The 23,535-nt window shown below is 49.6% G+C and overlaps 1 protein-coding gene across 8 annotated transcripts in view; it reads right to left on the reverse strand.

Moving 5' to 3' along the window:
- Positions 1-1,778: 1,778 nt before the first annotated feature.
- CLCN3 (chloride voltage-gated channel 3) overlaps positions 1,779-23,535 on the reverse strand; it is a 98,027-nt gene continuing 76,270 nt past the window's right edge. For 4 of the 8 annotated variants that reach the window (XM_069576778.1, XM_069576785.1, XM_069576779.1 and 1 more), the window contains 6 exons: positions 22,242-22,787; positions 20,519-20,705; positions 17,755-18,153; positions 12,274-12,490; positions 5,736-5,811; positions 1,779-4,387 (listed from right to left, as the gene is read on the reverse strand). In XM_069576778.1, coding sequence (XP_069432879.1) covers positions 4,229-4,387; positions 5,736-5,811; positions 12,274-12,490; positions 17,755-18,153; positions 20,519-20,705; positions 22,242-22,787 — 1,584 coding nt within the window. In that variant the 3' untranslated portion in view covers positions 1,779-4,228. The remainder of the gene's footprint in view (positions 4,388-5,735; positions 5,812-12,273; positions 12,491-17,754; positions 18,154-20,518; positions 20,706-22,241; positions 22,788-23,535) is intronic. The other 4 variants (XM_069576781.1, XM_069576782.1, XM_069576784.1 and 1 more) reach the window with 1 other exon arrangement.

Genomic DNA, 23,535 nt, shown 5'->3' on the forward strand with positions numbered 1-23,535 from the left:
AGGCGCTTCGTATTAAAAACCCAACACTGTATAGGGTGTTAAAACATAGTCTAACCTTTGAAGCAGCACTTGAGCTCTTTCCATAGATTTAATTTCTAAGGTCCTTGTTAATATTACAGAAGTATTTAGAAATAGTTGTTAATGCATTTACCTTAATCTCAAGTGTACCTTCCATTAAAACAACACAAGCTGGCTAGAAATTCTCGATTCCTTTAACCGTGCTACTTGTTGATACAACCACCTCAAATTTCAGTTTTCTAAATTTGCCTTCTTGTGATTCAGTAATACAGATTTCAATAGGACTGCTTATCAAGGAATAAACGAAAGGGGGAAAAAAATTCAGCTTACCATCCATTCCTCACACCCCTGTGTGCACATCATCATAAGGCTTGGTATATCAGAACCGAAACAGGGTTTGGGCACCAGTGCCAAGAACACGGCAGTTACAATGTGAAGACTACAGCTATGAGCAGGGTTTCCTGACAACAGGCTTGTGAAGACACTTCCAGGCTCCACGCCCAGCAGCTGTGTCCGAGGGCTGGCCTTCCAAGGACTGAGACCTGGTCATTCAAGAGCGAGCTCCTGCCAGCCCGGTACCAAACCTCCCCTTACCTCCTTCCTGCTCTGGAGGCCTGGTCCTTCGAAATCTCACCAGACATTTTCAGGTCCTTTCCAGCGGCCGCTGTGGCTCCCAGATGCCACCTGCCTTCCTGTTCATTTTCACCCAGTACCTGGGTTCTTTCATGAATAAAAGCAGCTTCATCCAATTTAACAAAACCATTACCCGACTCAGACTTGGCTAAGTTCACACCTGGAACTTACAAACTGTCTTCCATACAACTTCTCAAGTGTGTGTAAAACGATCCAGCCAAGAAGAAAGCGGAAGCGGTGAAACCTCACCCAAGACAGTACTCCCATCTGTGCCTACACGGAGTCACCCTGGGGCACCAGCGCAGAGCCTTCTGCTCCCTGGCACCTGCAAGTGCTGTGTGCAGACAAGCCAGCTGACACCCCAACCCTGCCAAGCCCCTGCCCTCGTCCCTCCAGCGCCAAGACCTACCTGGTGTCCTCACCTGCCAGTGGGTCCCACCTGGGGACAGGTGCTCCTGCCCCCACCACGGGAAGCCTTGTCAGCCCGCTGTACACTCGCACCTCACCCCACCTGGTCACCCACGACCAGCATCCCTACCCCCGAGGCAATGTCGTGCCCCCGGCTGGGGGACTTCTGCCCGGACACTGACTAGAACAGCACGAGGCTCCCCAGGACCACACACACACATGTGCTCGACAACCGCACCACCAGCTCATGGCGTGTACCAGCGTCTGACGCTTGTGCCCAGCAGTCCCAGGAGCACACCTGGTGCTCAGTCGAGTGAACAGCACGAGAGCAACAGAACAAGGTATCCTGGGCGTGTCAGGACCAGACTCACGCCCTGGATACCACGGATACCGCTGCACAGTGTGTCTCCCCTCCCCATAGGCGGTTCTGTTTGCAGACCTCCATGCTTGTTCTCAGAAACAGTCTGCAGGTGACTTACCTGTCTCCTCTGAGGTGTGTGGTCCCTGCACCCACACGCGTGCTGGTACGCACACCCTGCCGTCACCCTGGGGTCTGCCGGGTCCCCACAACTCCTGCTTGCCAAGGACAGCACTGCCTCGCAGCCCGAGAGATGTAGGACACCCTGGGGGGCTGCACGCTGGGTGCCCCAGACGCATGGCACACAGCGGCCGTGACCCCGGGGCACGGTGACCGAGGGAATCAAAGGCCAAACCACACGTTGTCATATAGATTTTAATAGGTTTTCTGATTGACTCATCACAGTCACCATTTGTACTGTAATGATATGCAGCTTTACTACACTAGTATAAATAAACAGATAAATACAGCTCTAGGCAACATCGCAGATGAACAAACCAGGCATTCGTGAGTCAGAACTGAACACAATTATTAAGGAGAAGAGATGCTGACACCCTGCCCATCCTCATCATACCTTCTCAGAAAAGGCACTCCAATGAGGCTCCGCCTGCGCTCCACTGGGCCAGGCACTCCCACCGCGTGGTCTCCAACTCCCTTTGCTGGGCTGAGACGCAGACACACCCAACAGACCAAAAGGAAAAGTGGAATGCAGTGACAGACACAGCCACGCGCGCGCTGGAGGCACAGCCTGCCCCCTGCATCTCAGCAGCAAGGGCACACACACAGGAGAGAATCGGCATCCGCCCAGGACGTCAGTGTGAAGCAGGACCCAAAATCGGAAAAGAAATGAGGGAGACAAAACACGCCACGTGGGACGCCACGTGGGACGCGGTGCAGCCACAGAGCCCGCACGCTCGCTGGGCCTCGGGCAAACGCATGGACGAGAGCTCGAGAGGAGACCAGCCGACCGTGGCTCAGGAAGGGCCGTCTCCACAGGCTGGGAAGCAAGTGCGGAGGTGGCCAGAAGGGGAAACAGGACAAACACTACCTGCAGGCAGAGCGAAGCTCAGGTGTCGTGGAACTCCCAACGTCTGCTCACCTCTCAATGGTCGTTCTAATATGGCTTTGAGATCTTATAAATCCTCAGCATCATAAAGATCTTCTGTGACCTCCCAGACCTTACAGGTTTATTAAGAATCAAGAGGTGAACAATCACTTCCAAAATATAAAAACAGCTCATTGCAAGATGTGTTTCAGAAAAATGTCTGTCTCTAAAAATTCATTTTGCCTCCCAAGATGCATAATCCAGAATTTTCAGGCCAGTGCTTCAAGTGAACTGCCTTTGCTGATGTGAATTGAGACCATGATTAAGACAGGTATTTTCCAAAACCCCAAATTCCAAACACATCCAGTACATTTCCAGCCCACTGTGCAAAAAAGTGCAGCGTGGATTCAAAATGTCACTGGACACCTGGACATGACCTCCATGAAGATTCACAAGTTCTGTTCAGATCAACATTTTAACTGCTACCTCTGCCATTCTATTTTGTTTTTTTTAAGGTTAACACTATTTAACTTTTAATCTGTGAAACAATACATAGTGTTTCAGCTTCCAGTTAATGAGTCAAAATGGACAAGCCGGAAACACAACCCAGAGGACGGCAGTGAGAGATGAGAAAAGGTTTCCGTACACGTGTGATCACAAAGAAACCACCACACCACATCTTAGACCCTCGTTCCCACTGTAAACTTTGTTCATATCTCCATATTTCTAAGTCTGAGTTAGTCTATAAAAATCACATTAAAAAGGTAAAAGTATTTAAGTGTGATATTAACTGATCTGTATTTTATAAATTTTAATCCATAAAAATATAAATAAGAATGGTAAATTTTTAAGAAAGAAATATACATTTAGTGCAAGTTATGAATTACATTTTTTCTTCAGTGTCAGCAGTAAAATACCTTAAGGAAAGGGAAAAAAAAAACCAGACTGATCTAATTTCAAGAAAAAGAAGATTCCAGTGTTTAAACATGCGACTCATAGCAGGTGCAGCCCGACACAACACTTCCTTCTTGTCACGATCAAAGCAGCAGCATTTCCTTACGCTCAATGGTACTTGTGTTACAGGAGTTTTAGAAACAGAAAAATCTGCGTTAAGACCAGTTCACGTTATCCATCAAGTCAGAGAGGATGAGAAAAGCAAGAAGAAAACTGTCCATCCTTACCAGTCAAGCCCCCTGTGGTGGATGCTGAACCCCTCCCCCCGCAGGGCTTCCGCGGCGCCTCGCCCCAGTTGTGGTACCGGGCTTGCCCCAAGCACCTCGTGTGGGGACACAGCACCCACTCCCTCCCTGTGACGAGACCCCGGTACGACCACGCACATCTCAATATGAGAAAGGACTGCTCCCCACGTGCACACCACTCTCAGAGGCTTGGTGACAGCTCGCGGGGGAGGGGAGAGGAGAGGAAGCAGCTTGTCCGGAATGTAGAAAGGTAATGCTTTACCTGTACGGTTCAGGAGTTAAACACAATAGTTTTGATTAAAAAAAGGGCGGGGGGGGGGGAAGACCTTGCAGTCTTAGAGATGGCTCAATTCAGAGGGACCCCTTCTGACACGGGGACTGCTGGCCCCTCTGCAGGGCCAGAAAGGGCGGGGTCGGGGCCGCCTCCGGGGCTGCGCGCACTGCTGGGTCGGCCCTGCGCTGCTCGCTCGGCGGGGAGGTCCAGCCGCCTCTGCCGCCCCTCACCCCACCACAGCAGCCTCGGCAAACCCGCCGCAGGAGCCCGCCGCCGCTGCTCCTGCCTCCGGATCAGAGCGAGCTGCTGCTGAGCAGGCAGGCCTCCTCCCCGTCCTCCTCCCCCTCCTCCGCCGCGGGGCTCAGTTGAACATGATGGAGGCGGGGTCTTGGTTTGCCGTCTGGGCCATATGACGGAGGATGTCTTTTTTTGTGATGATACCAAGGAGGCGTCTGCAAAGGACAAGCAGAAGGTTGCCGTTAAAAGGAAGGGAAAGGAGAAGCTAAACCTACAGCTAAATCCTTTCGGCTGACAGAAGGAGAGCAAAGCAATCAGCCCGAGTCTGTATTTTCAAAAAGCATCTTGGTCAAGTAACTCAACACCCAGCAGCCATGCTCGGAGGTATGGAGCATGTCGCCCCTAACCGCTCAGTATCCCTGCCCTGAGACTGAGCACCGGACCGCGGAGGCGGAGCCTGAGTCACGCGAGCAGCGCGTGAGCGAGCAGAATGCACCAGGGGCGCTGAGCCCACCTGAGGAGGACAGCCCCTTCCCACCAGCCCAAGAGAAGAGAGTGTAATGACCAAGTCCCCTTTAGAGTGCACTTTTCCTTAGAGCCAAAATTAACTGTCTGAAAAGCTGATTTAAAGAGCGCCCAGCTGCATGCCAAATCTTCACGAAAGCACATACAGCTCAGGTACACGCACTTAGGATGGTCAGCACGGAATTCCAATCCCAAACTCCAGAGTCCCAAGAGCGAATCTCTAGGAGGACCCAAGTGTCTACTACAGTCATCAATGCCTTCCTTCTCTGATTTTAGTCAAAAAAGGTACAGTGCTTTTATGAAAGTCTGAGTTGTTAAGGCTTACATTAAAAGATAGGTTAAAAAAAAAGTCAAGAAGCAGTCCTAGAAGATTACAGATGAAGCAGAAAGCAGAAGGGATGAGTAGTTACTTATTTTTCTGGCCAGTGGTTTCTTCAAAAAGGATGCATGGAGATCAGTGCTGGACTGAAGTCTACAGGGACAGGCCTCACAAAGGGGTAACAACCACAGGCAAAAGAGCCCAGCATGAGACTGCCAGAGCCAGACAACTTGTCAGAGAACTCGAAATCCTCTTTAGTCACAACTCCACTGGGACCCACGGCCAGGTACAGTCACCACACATGACCCTCAGCCGCTGCCCACACTCTAGAAACAGCCTACAGAGGGTGCTGGAGCCCAGGCCCCGGGACCTGAGGGTGTGTGGGGCGGGCGGGCCGCTGAGCTGGGTAACACCACGTGTGCACATGTGGGGTTAGACTCCCCACGACACAGCCAAGACCAGGGAGGAAAGACAGGGACGGGCTTGGGGGGCTCCTGGGTGGAGTGGGGATATCTGCTGCAGGACTGTACCGACCACACTGCCTACAGTCCTAAAGCCAAGGAGAGGCTCTGGGGGCCAGGAGGTGGGCCTGCTGCTTCCCAGGGCAGGGTGCGCACACACCCCCGCGTGAGGAGGAGGAAAGGTCTAGCTAGCCTGATGGGGGAGGCACGGGCACGGAGCCACCCCCCGCCCGGTCTGGGGAGCAGCCGCGTGATCACCAGGGGCTCGGCGTGCCGCGTCAGCTCCTCCAGGTGCGCTACCATGTTCTTCTTGGTGATGATCCCCAAGAGGCTCCTGCAACAGACCACGTGATGCTAATGACTGCGGGGGACTCGGGGAGGGGTCCTACCATCATGATACAGAGGGCGAGAAAGAGCTAAAACGTGAAGGGCTTCAGAAAAATACACACAGAAGTGCTATGGAACCCCAGGTACCACTGCATTACTTCTACTGGCTTTTGCATGTGATGTGATCCTACTTTAAATACTGGTAGGCAGCTGTCCTTCTTAAGTTAAAAATCAAGATTATTAAAAAAAAAATCAAGATTATAAAAGCTCAAAATGAAGATGACTCCAAAAAAATTTCAAAGAAATGCCATCAGTACAGAGCTGCACAACTCTAACTGTAACTTCATGTTCTTTCCACAGAGGAAAGTGCTTCTCATTCCTAAAGGGCCAGCCCCCGGCCCTCCTCACTGCATCCACCTTTATAATGGAAGTCAATAAATTCAACTCCAGTCTATGAGGGTATACACAATGGGTGCTGAGAACCTTAAAAACTTTCATCTTTAAATTCTGGAAGCCCCTCTAGCACACCCTGCAAGGTGACTGGACACCCTGCCATCTGGCTAGGTCAGTTCTGTGTCGCACCGCCTCAGACCACCCAGGCTTCCCCTGAAGAATGAACGTCAGCAGGGGACCTGCTCAGTCAAGAGCTCTGGGCCCACAGGAGGCTGCTTATACAGTGGTCAGTCACGGGGCACGGAAGGCCACCGGGGAGGGATGAGCAGGAAGCAGGCAGGGAAGGAACTAGAAGAGGCAAAAAATGCTTCTTTGCAAATGTCTTTTCATCTTTTACAACGATGCACTTATCCTTAAGAACAAAGACAAGCTGAACAGTTCTCAGAGCGTGGGAGCACGTCTCCCTCCAATAGCTCAGAACATGCCCCACATAAAATAAGCACCCACTCAGTTCTAAGAGAAACAATCACCAATGCACCTGCATATATAGTTGGAATCAAGAAAAGTGAGCATCTTGACATTAAGTAAAAGAACCCCAGTTTAATTCTTACTCGTTCTTCTCTGCCCAATTACATACAATGATTAATTTCAGCTACTAAGTTAGTAAGCTCTGCCAAACCTCGTGGTACGCAATGAATTTATTAAGGACAAAATGGCAAACTTATACATTTATAAAGTAATCTTTGTATTTACAAAGTAACAGCCATAAAAGGAGGAAATACATATGTTTCCTCTCTTTAGTTACTGGAGAAAAGAGATTTCAGAGTAATAAGGACAAACTCAGTATTGCTTTATTAATTTCAGAAGTCTCGGGGAAATCAATGCAAAATCTGACTCCCGTAAAAGACGATTTTGTTCCTTGGGGCACACAAAGCTGTAAGAGCAATAAGGCTCAACCAGCACCCTGCCCCAAGGTATGTGTGTCCATAAACACCAGGCCCAGCAGCCCCTCTGCCCCCCAGCTTCCTCCCCCAAAGGTGCACATTTGGAAAACCATGTTTACTGTCCGCCCCATGTGCGAAGCTCCACAGTAAAGAAACCTCTACAGCATCTGACCCAACACTTTCCTGACCCACATGGCCGCAGAACTCATTCCGAGCAGGTCCTGTGAACGTCCTGCTGGCTCCACCGAAGCTGAAGGACTCTGAGACTCTGCTTATCAGAACACGAAACATGGGCAAGACCTGCCCAACCTCGTTCTCTCCTTCCATTTGCAGGTCTGGGCTCCTCAAGTCTTCTTCCCCCAAACACACAGCTGTTCCCACCTCTAAGATCTCAGTATGAAACCGCAAGGTGTTGACCACGAGACTCTCCACTAAAATGCAGAAGACGCACGCTCTTCTTATATCAACCTATTTTCCTTGAAGGACAAAAATAAGGAAAAGGTAATCACGGCACCTCCCACCCCAAGCTCTCTTACGAAAAGGCAGGCTCAAGCTAGAACCTGACCTGTCCGCCCTGACCAGCACCCCCCACCATTGACTCCTCTCTAGCACCTGTGCCGCGCAACAACCTGGCACAGTCGGCGGAGTGCACGGCGGTGATGAGCGCCGCGGCCTGTCACGTGCTTCAGCAGGACTGCACCAGGACACGCCCACTGGTCACGACTTGGGAGGACCAGCCACGGGAGGCACAGAGAGCAACACGGAGCAGGTCAGAGTTGAGGACGACCTGGCCTGGCTTCCGACTGAGCCGTTCATTACTAAAGGGACCCCCACTCGTAAGGCTTTCGAAAAGGCACTCCATTTAGCGTCTGCTTATTAAGCTTAACAAGTTTGGTGCCATTGTTCTTTAGACAACCCTAATCAAAAGGAAACCGTTGTTTTGCTGACATGCATCTCTCTTCCCATCAGTATCTGTGATATCTGATCATCCAAAGCCCTGCCCATCACTGAAGATAAGCCTGAGGGTGAAACCGCCTGGCACACCAGATATAAACCTGGAGGCTGCACACCAAACAGACCTGCTTGGCAGGGCCATTTATCTTTCATCAGTTGTAAAATAATGTGACGTAAAATCCAGATTTCTGACGACACATCAATACCTACAAGATATGCCCCATCTAAACAAACCCAGGTTTCCACTGTCACATGACAGCCGACAAGCAGCTCACCCCAGTCCCCAGCCTTCCTGCCCCAGCCTTTCTGGAGCCTGCTTCTCTCAACCTCAGTCCAGCTGATGCCCGTTAACTGGAGGAAACCACAAGTGGGAGGATTTCCCCCTACTTTCTCATTTCCCTATGGTTACACTAAAATAAATGGGACAAAACTAATCCTTAGAAAACCTCAAAAAGTCTCATTTTAGGGAAGGGATGTAAGAGGAAAGCTGTGAGAATCTGCTTTTCTCCCCCACAGTGAGTTGGAGAGAAGAAAAAATCTTAATTTGAGGCAACTAATCATGAACATGCAAAGTACACAAATCACCTAATATTTGCAGAAAGCCAACCGTGTGCAAAACTTAGTGCCTGATACCCGAGGAGGCCAAACCACATGCCTGCAGCTACATAAACCCATGGTCCGATGCCACGACTCCTCAAGTATGAGGCCCATAAACCAACCTTAGCAGTCCACTCAGTCATATCTGACAACTAGTCACTAAGTCAAAATGAGTCAACTCAGTCATCACATGTATACACGCACAAACATGGCTTTTCAAACATGGGATGCTGGTTTAAAACTAAAATTCAAACATTCAAATGCAGTGGTATCACTATGTGATAAACAACAGAAACTGTGTCATCATGTCACACATGGGACCATGAGATTCTTTATACTGAAAAGAGACACTTCAAAACATGAGCACTTTAACACTGAAGGTAAATTATTTTATAGGATAATGTGAAAATATCTATTAAATTTTCAGTGCATTAACTTTCAAACTTTTCACGTTTAGGGCTTTATTCTTCAGATCAGTTTTGTTCAGTCACTCACTCGTGTTGACTCTTTGCGACCCCATGGACTACAGCATGCCAGGCTTCCCTGTCCATCACCAACTCCCGGAGCTTGCTTATGCCCATCAAGCCGGTGATGCCATCCAACCATCTCATCCTCTGTCGTCCCCTTCTCCTCCTGCCCTCAATCTTTCCCAGCATCAGGGTCTATTCCAATGTGTCAGTTCTTCATATCAGGTGGCCAAAGTATTTGAGCTTCAGCTTCAGCATCAGTCCTTCCAATGAATATTCAGGACTGATTTCCTTTAGGATGGACTGGTTGGATCTCCCTGCAGTCCAAGGGACTCTCAAGAGTCTTCTCCAACACCACAGTTCAAAAGTATCAATTCTTTGGCGCTCAGCCTTCTTCACAGTCCAACTCTCACATCCATACACGACTACTGGAAAAACCATAGCTTTGACTAGACGGACCTTTGTTGGCAAAGTACTGTCTCTGTTTTTTAATATGCTGTCTAGGGTGGTCACAGCTTTTCTTCCAAGGAGCAAGCATCTTTTAATTTCATGGCTGCAGTCACCATCTGCAGTGATTTTGGAGTCCAGGAAAATAAAGTCTGTCACTGTTTCCATTGTTTCCCCAACTATCTGCCATGAAGTGATGGGACCAGACGCCATGATCTTAGTTTTTTTAATGCTGAGTTTTAAGCCAGCTTTTTCACTCTCCTCTCTCACTTTCATCAAGAGGCTCTTCAGTTCTTCGCCATAAGGGTGGTGTCATCTGCATATCTGAGGTTACTGATATTTCTCTCAGCTATTTCTCCTTGCTTATTCTTCAGCTATGCATATGTAAATTAGTGCATACGAATGTTCACTGAATATTCTTTGTAGAGAATAGTTACAGTCAACTAGAAGGCAGGACAATGAACGGATGATAACCCTTGGTAAGGCTGTAAGCTCTTGGCATCCTGCCCACCATCATTTGCTCACTGTTATCACACTGACTACTACGTATTTTCTGTTCACGCCTTTCGTGAGCAGTATTATTGTGGTTGTTTTGTTATTTCTCATCAATGCAGTCTGAGGGCATCTGAACCAGAAAACTTGCCCTTTGGTTTCCAGAACAGTGAACATTCATTCCTTCAAGGCTAAAGACACTTTGGACTGTGAACATCAAGCCGGATGCAGTGGCTGAGGAAGACCATGGAGCTCTTTCATAAGAAGGATAAGGGTTACAATGTGGCAGGAAGAGTGTGTACAGATGAGTATTTTAGTCGCCCAAGGAGTCTAGACTACCTGATGTCAATTCTCAACCTTTCCATTATTAGCACAGTCTTAGAGTTTTAAATATTAAATTATGTAACGATGCTTGCATCTAGAGGCCACGTGGCACCATTCTGGTGGGCAATATGTAAGCGGAAGTTGCAGGGTAGGTCTCTGTGTAGAACTCCTTGGAGGAAGAGTCAACAGAGATGGCACTGGTAAGCCTGCAACACCCTGAGCTGACCAGCCATCCTGCAAGCTCAGAGCAACCACAGAGAGCCAAGGAAGCCCCAGGGACTTTGTTCTGGACACCCCAAACCCACCACCATTCCCAGCAACTACCTGTACCTGGATTCTATCATATAAGAAAAAGAAAACCCTTATCTTGGAAAAAACAAAGAGAACTCCCTGCCCTTGATCAAGAGCTCATCCTTGCATCGATTCCTCCCTGCTTCCTGGAGTTACCTTCAGTGGCTGCTGCTGCTGCTGCTGCTGCTAAGTCGCTTCAGTCGTGTCCGACTCTGTGAGACCCCACAGACGGCAGTCCAGCACAGTGCAAATACTAGCCATGAGTCACGCTCTCTAGCTTCTTTTTGTATTCCAGACCCTTACGGGCTAATACATTGTCCAAGAAATCGAGGCACTTTCCTGGTGGTCCAGTGCTGAAGACTCTACTGCCAATGCAGAGGGCATGGGTCCCATCCCTGGCTGGGGAACTGAGACCTCACATACCACACGGTATGGCCAAAAACAAACAAGCAAAAGAAATCACAAAGAAAGAGATGGACTCTACTGGTCAACAATCACATCAGACAGCAAGAGGCAGGACTTCTACGCTGGGAGGCTACTGCTCCCTGGACTACCTGTGCTGACCACGGGCCTGGGCAGAGCTTCCCACATGGATGACCACCTCCATCCAGAGGGGCCGCAGGGGCGCTGCAGCCGGAGGTGCCCTCCTCCTGCCGTCCCCTAGAGAGGGCCTGCCTGTTCTGTCTGTGCAGGATGGCTGTGGGACGGCCGGGTCCTCCCATGTGCACTGTCTCCAGCCGTCTTACATGGTGCAGGAAACCGCCCCACCTACTCCACCCAGCCTCGCTGTCCTCAGCCTTCAGGTGCGGGCTCCGAGCAGAAAGAACAGCGTGGTGGGAACCAGGGGGCCAGAGAGAAAGGGCGGCAGGGAGGCACACCGCAGGCCAGGAGTGGGGAGCAGCGCCAGGCAGCAGGCTGGCGCCGGGGCCAGAGGCGCAGTGTCTCCCTGCTCCCCAACTCCCACCAGACCATACTTCCCCAAACTCCCACGTGGAGAAACACGGCCAGGTTATGTGTGAAGGGCAGAAAAACCAATGTGTGCATTTTAAATACGTAAGTGTTTATCTGCCAGCACCGTATTCACAGGATTTGCAGATGGAGACTGTAGAAAAATGGAACCAGAGCATTTGCAAAAGGCTTTCAGCTAATCCACCAACTTGGTCTAATTATACACAATTTCCCTCACCACACAATAAATCAAATAGTAAACAGCCAGCTATTCAGAAAGTTGTTACTGTCCTAGAGACAGACACTCTGACTATGAAATATCTCCAAGAACAGGCCGCTGCAGCGCTCCATGCAGCGGGGTCCACTGCTCTCCGAGAAGGGACCCGTCAGCTTGGAGGCCCCTAGGCCCTCCGCGACCCCCTAGGGCACATCGCCTCCCTGCAGCCCTGAAGTGCTCCTGGTTCAGCAGAGACCTGGCAGTCGACACTTCGCCCACGCTTGGTAAGTGGGATTTTGAGGGGCTAATCCCGAACGGCAGACCTCCCCTGGGGGCCTGACTGGGCTCTCCTCACCCGACCCCGAGGGCCCCGCACGGGAGGGGGACACACCCACCCGTTGTGTGTGACGAGGCACTGGCGCAGGCCCAGCTTCCGGAAGATGTCCACCACGATCTCCATGGGCGTGTGGTCTGTCACTGTGAACGGGCTCATGTCCAGGATGCTGCGGAGCTTCAGTGGCCGGGGGCTCTCGGCCGGCAGGGATGGGGTGTGCTGCGCAAAGCACACGCGCGAGCTGCCCACAATCCCCTCCTGCTTTTTCCGGGCACTTTCTGCAGAGACAGAGGAGACCACCCATTACACACTGACAGGGCTCCTTCTGTTTTAATGGCGACCTGCTTATTCACAGACTTAAAATGATAAACAAACATATCCTTTTGACCTCTTCATTTTTTACTCTCTTCCTAACCAAGGAAAAAACCCACTAAAAAGCTATTTCACGATCTCCTGTACTCAACAGAATCAGAATCCACTAATAACAAATCATCTTTGTGCAAATAAAATATTTTTGGTGTAATCATTAGCACGGCATGATTTTCGTTGCTGCTGTCTAACTCTGACGGACCAGGAAGCGTGCTGGGACCATGAGGCTTGACATTGCACAAGCAATGAGACAGCGCTCCCTAAGGGAGCCTCCCGTCCAGGGCCCGCCCTCGCTCACTAAGGGAGCCTCCCGTCCAGGGCCCGCCCTCGCTCACTAAGGGAGCCTCCCGTCCAGGGCCCGCCCTTGCTCCCTAAGGGAGCCTCCCGTCCAGGGCCCGCTCTCGCTGGATCCACAGGGAACTCCAGCCTCCTGCCCTCACTAAGGGGGCCTCCCCCATCCAGGGCCCGCCCTCGCTGGATCCACAGGGAACTCCAGCCTCCTGCCCTCACTAAGGGGGCCTCCTGTCCAGGGCCCACCCTCACTGGATCCACAGGGAACTCCAGCCTCCTGCCCTCACTAAGGGAGCCTCCTGCCCTCACTAAGGGAGCCTCCTGCCCTCACTAAGGGAGCCTCCTGTCCAGGGCCCGCCCTCGCTGGATCCGCAGAGAACTCCAGCCTCCTGCCAGGACCACACTGTCTGTCCCCTGCTGTGAACCGGCTAGTTCGTTCTCTTCTCTGGCATTCAAGCTTAATGCTCCAAGTGAGCCATGAGGTGCGGTGAAACTATTCATAGAGTCACATTCCTGAAGGACACCGGGCAACTTTCAGGGCTTATCTGTGAAGACCGTGAATTCCTGCTCCTGGGGCCCCGCGGCCGGTGCTCCCGCCTTGTGTCTGCTTCCTCCGCCACCTCTCAGTGTGCAAGACAGGACGTGGCCGGGAGGCAGCGCACTGCCGAGGGAGGACACAGACCACGGTGCGGGAGGGGGAAACCCACAACAGGGAGCGCATACTCAGGGAAAACGAAAACGCTTGTGTTCCTGCTGCTGAGTCAGTGTGAATTCAAACCTGTGTACACATTTGGTATCTGTCACACTGAACATTATTTTGAACAGAAATTTTGCTACAAAAACATTTAAACAAACATACTAAGCATCAGTCCTGCATGAACAGTGAGCAAAGTTCGTAGACACAAGCTGCAACCCTTTCCACTCCTTCCGATCACTAAGGCCTGGCTTCACCGTGCGGTAACGCCCAGTGGGGTTCTAACACTGGGACTCCCTAACACAGCTTGAAAGCATGAGGAAGACACAGGGGAGGAGAAAGCCCCTCAGCAACTGACATAAATGACTTCGGAAAAATGCTTGTTGAGCTGTTGTCTGCCCAAGGAAGCATCAGGTTACTGGCCCATCATGAATGACAGTCATTCCGAGTGCTTTATAAAGCTAACCCCAATGGTCAACCTGAAACCTTAACTGAGCACATATTATACCATCAGTGCAACAAGCAGACAGACTGCTTAAATATACATCCAATGATAAAACAATCCCAGAAGAGTTTAGAAAAACGCATCGATGACTGTAATTCATTTACTTTTTTCCTGGAACTATGGGCCTTTATACCTGCACAAGCAAGGAGACAGCCCTTACTACGGGCCCCAGAGGCCCGAGCCTAGGCAGTCCATCTGGGACTCTAATGTGCTGTCTGGAGAACACCACTTTTATATGAAGGCCAGCATTTCTGACACAAGCACACTTACTGAACATGTACTAAGTGCCAGGACACCTCCTACATTTGGTTTTTGGAAAAAAAAAAAAAAATCGTTCTTGAATGTCATTCAAGGCCTTTGAAGCAGAAATGACCTGAGCCTTGACAGGACCCCCTTTTTAAGGAGCGCATGCAGATGCAGAGTCACACTTCCAGGAGGAGGCGGACTTGCATTACTTTAGGAAGCAAACGGGTCTCTCTATTCAGAGCACGGTGTTTCAGCTACCTGAGCAGGTACAAGGCTCATCTGAACTCCTACAAAGAGAGGCACAAGGGACTGGTCAAGGGACCAGCGTTTGGATTCCTGAGTAAGCACCATTGCGCGGTCTGGGGTTGGTAACCCTGCTGCGGGGAGAGCCTGAACAGGGCCTCCCCCGGGGGCGCTGAAGCTTTACTCGGCACAGAAGCACCTGAGGGGGCGGGAGAGCCGAGTGGAGAGGGGGCAGCCTGCCCCTGTGCCCGCACCTCTCTGACCCTGGGCACTCTGTCCACGGCATTCAAGTTCTCACACATGCAGTCTCCCTGTAAAACCCACAGTTCCTAGCACACAAACGGAAAGGAGCAGGCCCACTTTTACACCCTAAGGTGGAAAACAGAAAAGACAATTCCACTCACTCTAGAAGTACTGTTAAATACATGCTTCGTTTTGCTTTTTATTTACTTCCTTATTAACCTTTTGGTCGCAGCGCAGGGTATGTGGGATCTAGTTCCCTGACCAGGGATCGAACCTGGGCCCCCTGAACTAGCAGCATGCAGTCTTAACCACTGGGTCACCAGGGAAGTCCTGTGCTTCATTTTAGAGAAACCCACACAACGTTCAGCCTTACTAACCCATCTGGACCCAAACAGGCAGGAGGCGCATCTCTCCATTTGGACTAAACGTGAACACAGTAAGCTGCTGTTCACTCCTGGTGAGGGCACGCGGCAGAACCACGGCTTAGAGTCTGGAAATATCTTACAAAATTACGCGTGTGTCGCTCTCTGACTCAACAACTCCATTTCCAGCATTTGCCCACTTCTGTGCACAGAGGAAACATCAGCTGTGTACGGTTGTCAGCTGTGTGAGGGAGCAGTGTTTATCGCAGCAGCAGAAGGGAGACGCCTCAAGCGTCCCTCTTATAATCACGATGGGTTCCACGGCACCTCCACCCAGTGGCGCTAAAGCTGCTAAAGGTGACATGGTCTGGAGAGAGGCCCAAGAACACACCGTACAGTGGGAAAGACGAGACACAGGGCAGCACACGATACAACCTGCTGCTGGAGAAAAGAAGGGGAAACACACACTGGTGTCCATGAGCTCAGAACGCTGTCCACAGAAACGGCGGAGGCAGCCCAAGGGCCAGCCTGCAGAGGTGACCGGTGACTGTGGCGTCGTGCTGAGAGGTTTTCACTGCATGTTTAACCTTCCTGAATTTGAACTTTGTGTATGTACCGTCTACACATAGACTTAAAAAAAAAAGTTTTAATGAAAATAACATGAAAATGGAGAATTTATAAATAAATCTGGGGGAAACTGGTCTTTTAAATCTTGAGTTTTCCTATCTCTAGACACAAGACAGCTCATGACTTACTCCAGCATTCTTTCTTGCTAAAGTCTTTTTAGAAGTATCTTATATAAATACATATAAACAATATATTATATCTTATATAAATATATTAAACTACATACTATATCTTACATAAACTACATACTATAGTTTATATAAATATACATAAACTACATATTACATCATATATAATATGTTGTTTATAACATAAAAAATCTAGTGCACAGGTCTATTTTTCCCAAAAACTAAAACTTCAGCAAAACATACGTGCATCAACATTTAAGGTATGGTACAACAGACCACAACGTAACCAAGCTTTCTGACAAGAGGGTTTGATAACTCACAGACCTAAGGCACCCCAAGTCCCTGAAGCCTGTCATGCCAATATTTTATTTCCCAAGACAGTAATAAAAAATATTTTAAAATATATCCACAGAATCAATGGGAGTACAAATAATTCTTAACTTCACCACCGTCTTTTCTTTCAAAAACCGAGGCTTTTTCCTTTAAATTTCTAACGCCAAAATTCCGACCCTTTTCTTCTTCGTTTACTATTATAGCTTACAGCGTGAAAAAGTAGAGAAGGAAGCTCTTCTCCGGTGGCGCGTCGGCCGTGGTGGCGGCCGGGGCTGGGCGCGCCTGCGCGCAGCCCCGACGCCATACACACTGGGGCCCTCACTCCATGGCCTGCAGCAGAGCTCGCAGCGCCAGGACCGCTGGGCTGCGGAGGCCTCCAGGCTCTATCTCCGCAGCTGAACTGGCTGCTCTACAGACTTCCTCTCCTGTCTGCGTGAACAGCTCTTGTAGCTGACAGCTTCCAGTCTGATATGAGAAATACTGCTCATCACACCATCCAGCCTTCCCTCGTAAATGGTGCAAGAACTCAAATACTTTACAACCCTTCTGCAGCAGCCAGAGAGGTCAGCTGGAGGGAGGCGCCAGGTTCCCAGGAATGACCTTTGGGGACAGGCTGAATGCTCTGTGTGTTCAGCTCGTCCTCTACTGAACACTGGGAGTGAGTATCAGAGCAACAGCTGGACGAAAATACTCTGTCACCTCTGGGGGTTTGGGAAGAACAGTCAGACTGTAGAAAAGGAATCAGATTATGCAGAAGTCTTACTGGCCTCATCAATACTACAGGACTACAAGGAGAGGGGATAAATAAACTTTGGAGGAACAAAACTGGCTTCCTCCTCAGAAATGGTTTATCTCCAAAAAATAACACAGATGGCGAATGCCTTTAAACTATCAACACATTTTCAGGAATGTCCGCGCAGAATACAGGAGTACTTTCTTTTTTATCGTGGCACTTAACCAAAAATAAAATCTCAATTATCTTTTTCAATTGAAACTATATATTAAAAATTAATAGTATAAATCTAAGTTCCAAAATAAAAAAAAAGCAATACCCTGTGGATTGGACATGAAACAGACCAAAGGTGATGGGATTCCCAATAACTTGCATTCACATATGAGAATGTATTTAGCTGAATACCTCAACAGTTACTAAGGCCTCACAGTACTAGTTCATGTTATTGTGAAAATTGTCAACAGAACTTTTCTGGTCAAGAAGAGTCTGACTCCAAGCTTTCGAAATAATGCCAAATCAAAAGTTCAAATAATATTTAGGTGGGAAACAACCCATGGAAGCATAAATTCCTTTCCTAAAAAAATCCTGAGATGAAGAGATACTACAATATACCAGTTGCTTCCACAAACTCAACAGATTATATTTTCCAGTTTCCCTTTCTTTCAGAAACCTATTAGATATTTATATCTGGCCACCGTGGTGCCCAGATGCCAACAGCCAGTCAGAGATGGGCGTGTGTCTGTGTGTGTGGGTTTCTTTAAGGGGTACCTATGGCGATGGTCAGGTCTCTCCTGAGGGCAAAGCCCACGAGTCTCTGCGACTCCCTGGACATGATGACGGGGAAGCCGTTGTAGCTGGTCTCGTTGATCATGCTCTCTATGTCGTCCACCGTCATGTTGTCCTGGGTCAGCACGGCCAGCGGGGGGTCGCTCCTCCGAGGTCTCATGACATCGGCAGCCAGGGTGGTGTGGGTGAACTCTTCTTTGGCATCCAGGAAGGGGTACCCATTCAGCCGGATGTGGGCTTCATAGATGCCTTCCCTCCCGAAGGCATCGCCCACCCATTTGCTGGTCATCACGGCAGCCATGAGGGGCACGATGTACTCCAGGCCTCCCGTGAGCTCAAAGACGATAACCACCAGGGACACGGTCATCCTCGTCACACCACCTGAAAAGCAGGAAGGGCCCGCGTCAGGACGCACAGGGGCCCCCCCAACCCACGGCAGCAGAACTGCTCCACGAGGCAGGTGAACCCAAACTACAAACACAACTTTGTGAAAAAGATCACGACTACTGTGATAAGATCCCGAGAAACACCCATCTCCTTTATAACATTTCAAACCTGTTATGCTTCAGATTTTAAAAAAAACACACACACAGCTGACCAGCTAAAACGGTCTGCTGTTTCGGTTTAACACTATAATAGTGGCATAACCTCACCCCATGAAAACTGATGGTTAACTCTTAAAACAGTTTAGTGAAGCATATCATAGCTAACTTATTTACCACCCACGAACAAATTAAACTCCTGTGGGTAGAATATTAAATTAATGCATCTGTCCTCTAAATCTCTTCAAAATGAGTGAAAACGTTTGGACACCTTGTGATTTCTGTTAATACTGTAGTACTCTCAGAAAGGCCTTCTGAACCATTCACAGTGTCCACAAAGACCACCACAGGGCCCCACCCTTCCCTGACCCAGGCCTCTCCACCCACTGAGCTGCCTGCCCCCCATCTCCAGCTACTCATACCTTATCTTATTACAGTCATGCTTGCCTCATTTCCAGCTGTGAAGACTTCAGGTGACCCTTAGCGCAGAAACCACCACACACTCAAAACCAAACTCCTCCTCCTCTCCAAAGGGCTCTCCACGCAACCTCCCTGAAGCCACCGCCGGGCACCACGTCCCTCCTGACAACCGAGTGGCCACTCCTGATTCATCCCTTTACTCCGGCACCGAGACTCTCATCTCGTCCGCTCAGATTTGCTCTGCAGACCTCTGTGCAGGGGTCCCTTTCACAGCACCTTCGCTCCTACCAGCCTAGTTGGCCCTCAGGACTCTTCCTCAACCTGAGTCGTTCCATCTTCCCTCCCTGACTACAGCCCCCATCACCTTCCATCCACCTGACCAGCCACATTCCCAGGTTAACCTCTCCTCGGTGCTACTTCTCCCATGCTGCTTCTCTGCTTGACATCCTACCAGGGGATCGCAGTCTATACAGCATCTAGCTTAACCTCACTTTCTGTTATTAGCCTAAGAACAGAAGGCAGGAAGAACCCACTATATGTGACATATTTGCATTATGCTATGGATGCCCCAAGCAGTTTACAAAAGCTTCTATCATTTTTAACTACACGTACATTTTATCAGGTATTATGCTAACAGTTTTATATGCGTATCACTGTCTATAACCCCCAACAGCAAGAGACAAGTAGTTACTACTTCCATTTTGAAGAAAATAAAAGATCAAGAAGTAAAGGAACTTTTGCAGAGCCCTCATGCTGAAAGTGGCAAAGCCACAACCCTGCTACAGACCTGACGGATTCCAAACACAAACTCGTCCTGATGAGAATCACACTCCTCACACTTCCCGAGGTGCCCACAATGCTCTCCCCTGCAACACTGCCAGTCTCTTCAGACCCCACGAATGCCAGGTCCATCATCCCAGCTCTGCTGTCTGCACACTCCTGGCCTTGTGAATCAAGTTACCCCCTGCCAAGCCCGCGCCTCTCAGCACGTCCGCCCCAGCCAAGCCCCTGCTGCCCGCTCAGCTCGAGGCTCTGCAACCCCCGGTGGCAGGAGGGCCTGTGTTCACACTCCTTTCTGCGTCATTCCCCACTTCCCCATGGCACAGATGAGTATCTGCTTCTCTAGAGAGAACCACTCTCTCCGTCACTTTCATCTACGACACACCTGAAGATCAGTAACTACACAATTTTAACTCACTGAGCAGAACTAAGTCAAAATACCAAGTATAACTAACTATTATAACCAAAATTATGCTGGCATTTTAAATATAAAAAAAGTAACAATTTTTCATGTTCAAGAGGATAAGAAATAGATTCTTAGGAATGTAATGCCAGTGTTTTGGTTTTCGTTAAAGCTATCTTTTCCCCTTCTGCTATTGAAGCACCTTAAGCAGAAGCAGACTGATAAAGAAACCTTTTACTATGGCGCACAATCATCACCACAGAGCTGGGGTGAAGGTGCTCGGAGCTCTGCTGGAGTGTGGGCCCAGGAACCATGCCAGAGGTCACAGGTAAGCCAAGGAAAGAGTAAGCAGCTCCTCAGACAGGACTAAACAAGCCTTGTTGTCTGGGACGTTTGCTGTCATAAAGCATCACATGGTACTGAAATGAAGCTAACCACACCTACAGTTTTGCACTAACGAGTGTTCAGGGACAGGTAAAGTGAAAACCAGTTCTGCACAGGCTGATGCCCCTGCTGGGCCCTCCTCCCTGACCCCACTACTCTCAGCCGGCCAGGCAGACACACACACACTGCACCCCCCCCGCCCCGCCCGTCTCGTTACCTAGGCACGCGGCCGCGCCGACCATGGCGTACAGGCCGGGGGTGATGCAGTCAGCGCCGACCTCACACCACTCCTTGAAGATGAACCAGTCGTGGTGATAGTAGGCCAGCTGCTCCACCGCGATGCCCACGATGCGGCCGGCGATGGCACCAATGGCCATGCTGGGGATGAACAGGCCAGATGGGACCTGCGACAGGGCGGACGCTCAGTGAGGCGAGGTCTCCGCGCACCTGCCCTGCACGGGCAGTACGACCCTCCTCTCACAGGGCAGAAATAAAGCTGCAGCAAGCCCTGGCAGCAGTCTCCCTAACAATCCCAGCAACTGAGTTACCGAGTAACCAACCACCTTCCCCAGCCCAACCCAAAACGGCCCCTTAGAAGGCATCAAACAGGCATCTCATTCTCCTGCACGTCAGAGCTTCAGCCAGGGTGGAGGAGTGGGGGTCTTAGGGCCTGCTCTGCAGTGACACAGGATCCTGAGCTGGGCTCCCCACACTGGACAGCCACACCCTGCTTCCTGGGAGTCTGGTCTGCAGCACACAAGGAGTAGTTCAGGGCGTTAATCAGCTGACCTTAAAGCAGATTATCAGGGATGATGAGATGGGCCTGAACTATCACAAAGGCTTTTGAAAGGTGAAAGAAAAATTTGCGGAGAATAAATTGAGAATGTGGAGATAAAACGAGATATGACCAGACACACTGGTTCTGAAGAGAAGGAAGGGGGCCATGGGCCAAGGCTCCTGGAGGCTGGAAAAGGCATGAAAACTGATTTTGCCCAGAACCTCCGTCACTCCTATGTACTTGGTAACTTCAGCCCAGCGAGATCCAATTTGGAGTTCTGATCTCTGCGACTGTATTAAATGTGTGTGATTTTGTGGTGATTTGTCACAGCAGCCATAGGAAGCTAATACGTGGCTTTAAAACATGATCACAACTCTGACACCACCCCCGAAGTAGAGAGCATGTCCTCCCAAGAACCCGGGACCTTGGTGACCATATGCAGAGAAAAAACACAGCAGGCGGCGTGCACAGGAGACATCTTGGGCTGGGCTAGAAACGGTCCTCTTAGGACCCTCACTGTGGGGACCCTGAGCTGCCACAAGAGGCACCTACCAGCCTCATCTCCCCCATCATACCCAGGCCATCATGTAGGAAAAGCCAGAGACAGGAGACAGACAGACAGATGGACAGACAGGGCAGGAACCCTGGCGGTCCATCCCAGCCGCTGGAACCTGCTCGGCCCTGCTGCCTGACACACGGATGGCTCTGAAACGCCCGGCCCGAGCCGTGCCTGCAGACGGCCGCAGAACTGACCACAGACAGCCTCGCAGCTCATCCCAGCCGTCGGAACCTGCTCGGCCCTGCTGCCTGACACACGGATGGCTCTGAAACGCCCGGCCCAAGCCGTGCCTGCGGACGGCCGCAGAGCTGACCACAAACAGCCTCGCAGCTGAGTACCCCACCTGCTGAGCCAAGAGCAAGGGCACAGCGAGCAGCTCTCTTGAGCTGCTAGGTTTGGGGTCAGCCGCTACACAGCAACAGACACCGTGCTCAACAAGATATCCTGAAGAAGTCTTCCTCCCACAACTAAAAATTAAACCCCAAAGAGCTTCCTCAGCCTATATTTGTGGATCATCTTCAGATAAAACCTTTGTTTCTCTTTCCACGTACAAGTCTTGGACCCGCCACGGTTACCTCAGGACCCCCTCACGTGGACACTTACCTTGATGCCAAAAGTGAACACAGTCATTATGATCTTAAATATGAGAGCCAGGCAGAGCTGCCATATGGCAGAGTACACCCCCAGGCCCGCGGGACGGTCAGGGATGTCGTCCACGATCTTGCTGGCATTCATGTCGCTCCTGTAGTCGCACAGGGAGGAGGACTCCAGGGGCCCACAGTCCGTGAACAGCTCTTTGATCAGCTCGCTGGTGTTGAGCCGCGTGTACGGGTTGGGGAAGGCGACCACCGCGGTGATGGCCGCCACCACGATGACCTCGAGGACCGGGTACTTCCCGAACTTGGTGGACTTGCGGCGGCGACACCAGGCAATGTTGGCCCTGATAAAGAAGGCTCCCCAGAGCCCGCCGAACACCCCCAGGAGGATAAAGGGAAACAGTTCAAACAGGTACCATGGAGTGTGATACTCCACGTAGAAGAGGACCAGGCGGCTGTTACCAAACGGATTGATGGATCTCAGAACAAAGGCAGCCACCAAAGCAGCAAAGAACGACCTCCACAGAGTCTTCAGAGGAAAGTAATAGCTGACCTAGAAAACCAAGGGGGAAATTAATGTGGAGATTTTAGAAAACCGCTCTGATATGTCATAACTTGAGCAGTAAATATCAATGCTCTAAATTTTGCTACAGCTAGAATTTATACATAATTCTGTACATATCATGCAGTAAGAAAAACACCACTATCTTAGTAACCTTGGCTATCACACCATTGCAAATTTATAATATCGACTGATTATAACTGTCTAATAACTATTTAAAATACCTAGCATTGTGTTATTTTTAAAGTGAGCTTCACCTCAGTTCAGTCGTGTTAGTTAAGAATAAATGTACCACCACCACTCTTGTTAGTTCACAAAAAAAGGATTAAATTTCTCTCTTCTCTACTGAAGCAAAAAGAACATAAACAACTGGGGGAGAAAAGTAAATTTTAAACCATTTCTGAGTCACATTTTTGTGTAAAAACTCTTAAGCACCAATGAGAGAACAAAAACAAAATATTCCCCTGAAGTGACTAGAATTATTTCCTTAAACATCAATAAGAGCCACAGAAGTAATCACACACAAAAGTTAAAAAGATGACTTAGAAACTGATTAAAAATCTTAAAGCTATAATTTAGCAAATAGGGACTGTTTCAAATATTTTTTATTTAATTCATTTGTACTTACTTTTAATCATGTCAAAAAGGTTTAATTTTAAATAACCACATATATGGATAATATTTTTTAAAAGACTTCTCAATAAAGAACATACATATTACTTTTTACGATTTTTTAATG

Source organism: Ovis canadensis, chromosome 2 (assembly GCF_042477335.2).
Source record: "Ovis canadensis isolate MfBH-ARS-UI-01 breed Bighorn chromosome 2, ARS-UI_OviCan_v2, whole genome shotgun sequence".
In the NCBI taxonomy this organism is placed as follows: Eukaryota; Metazoa; Chordata; class Mammalia; order Artiodactyla; family Bovidae; genus Ovis; species Ovis canadensis.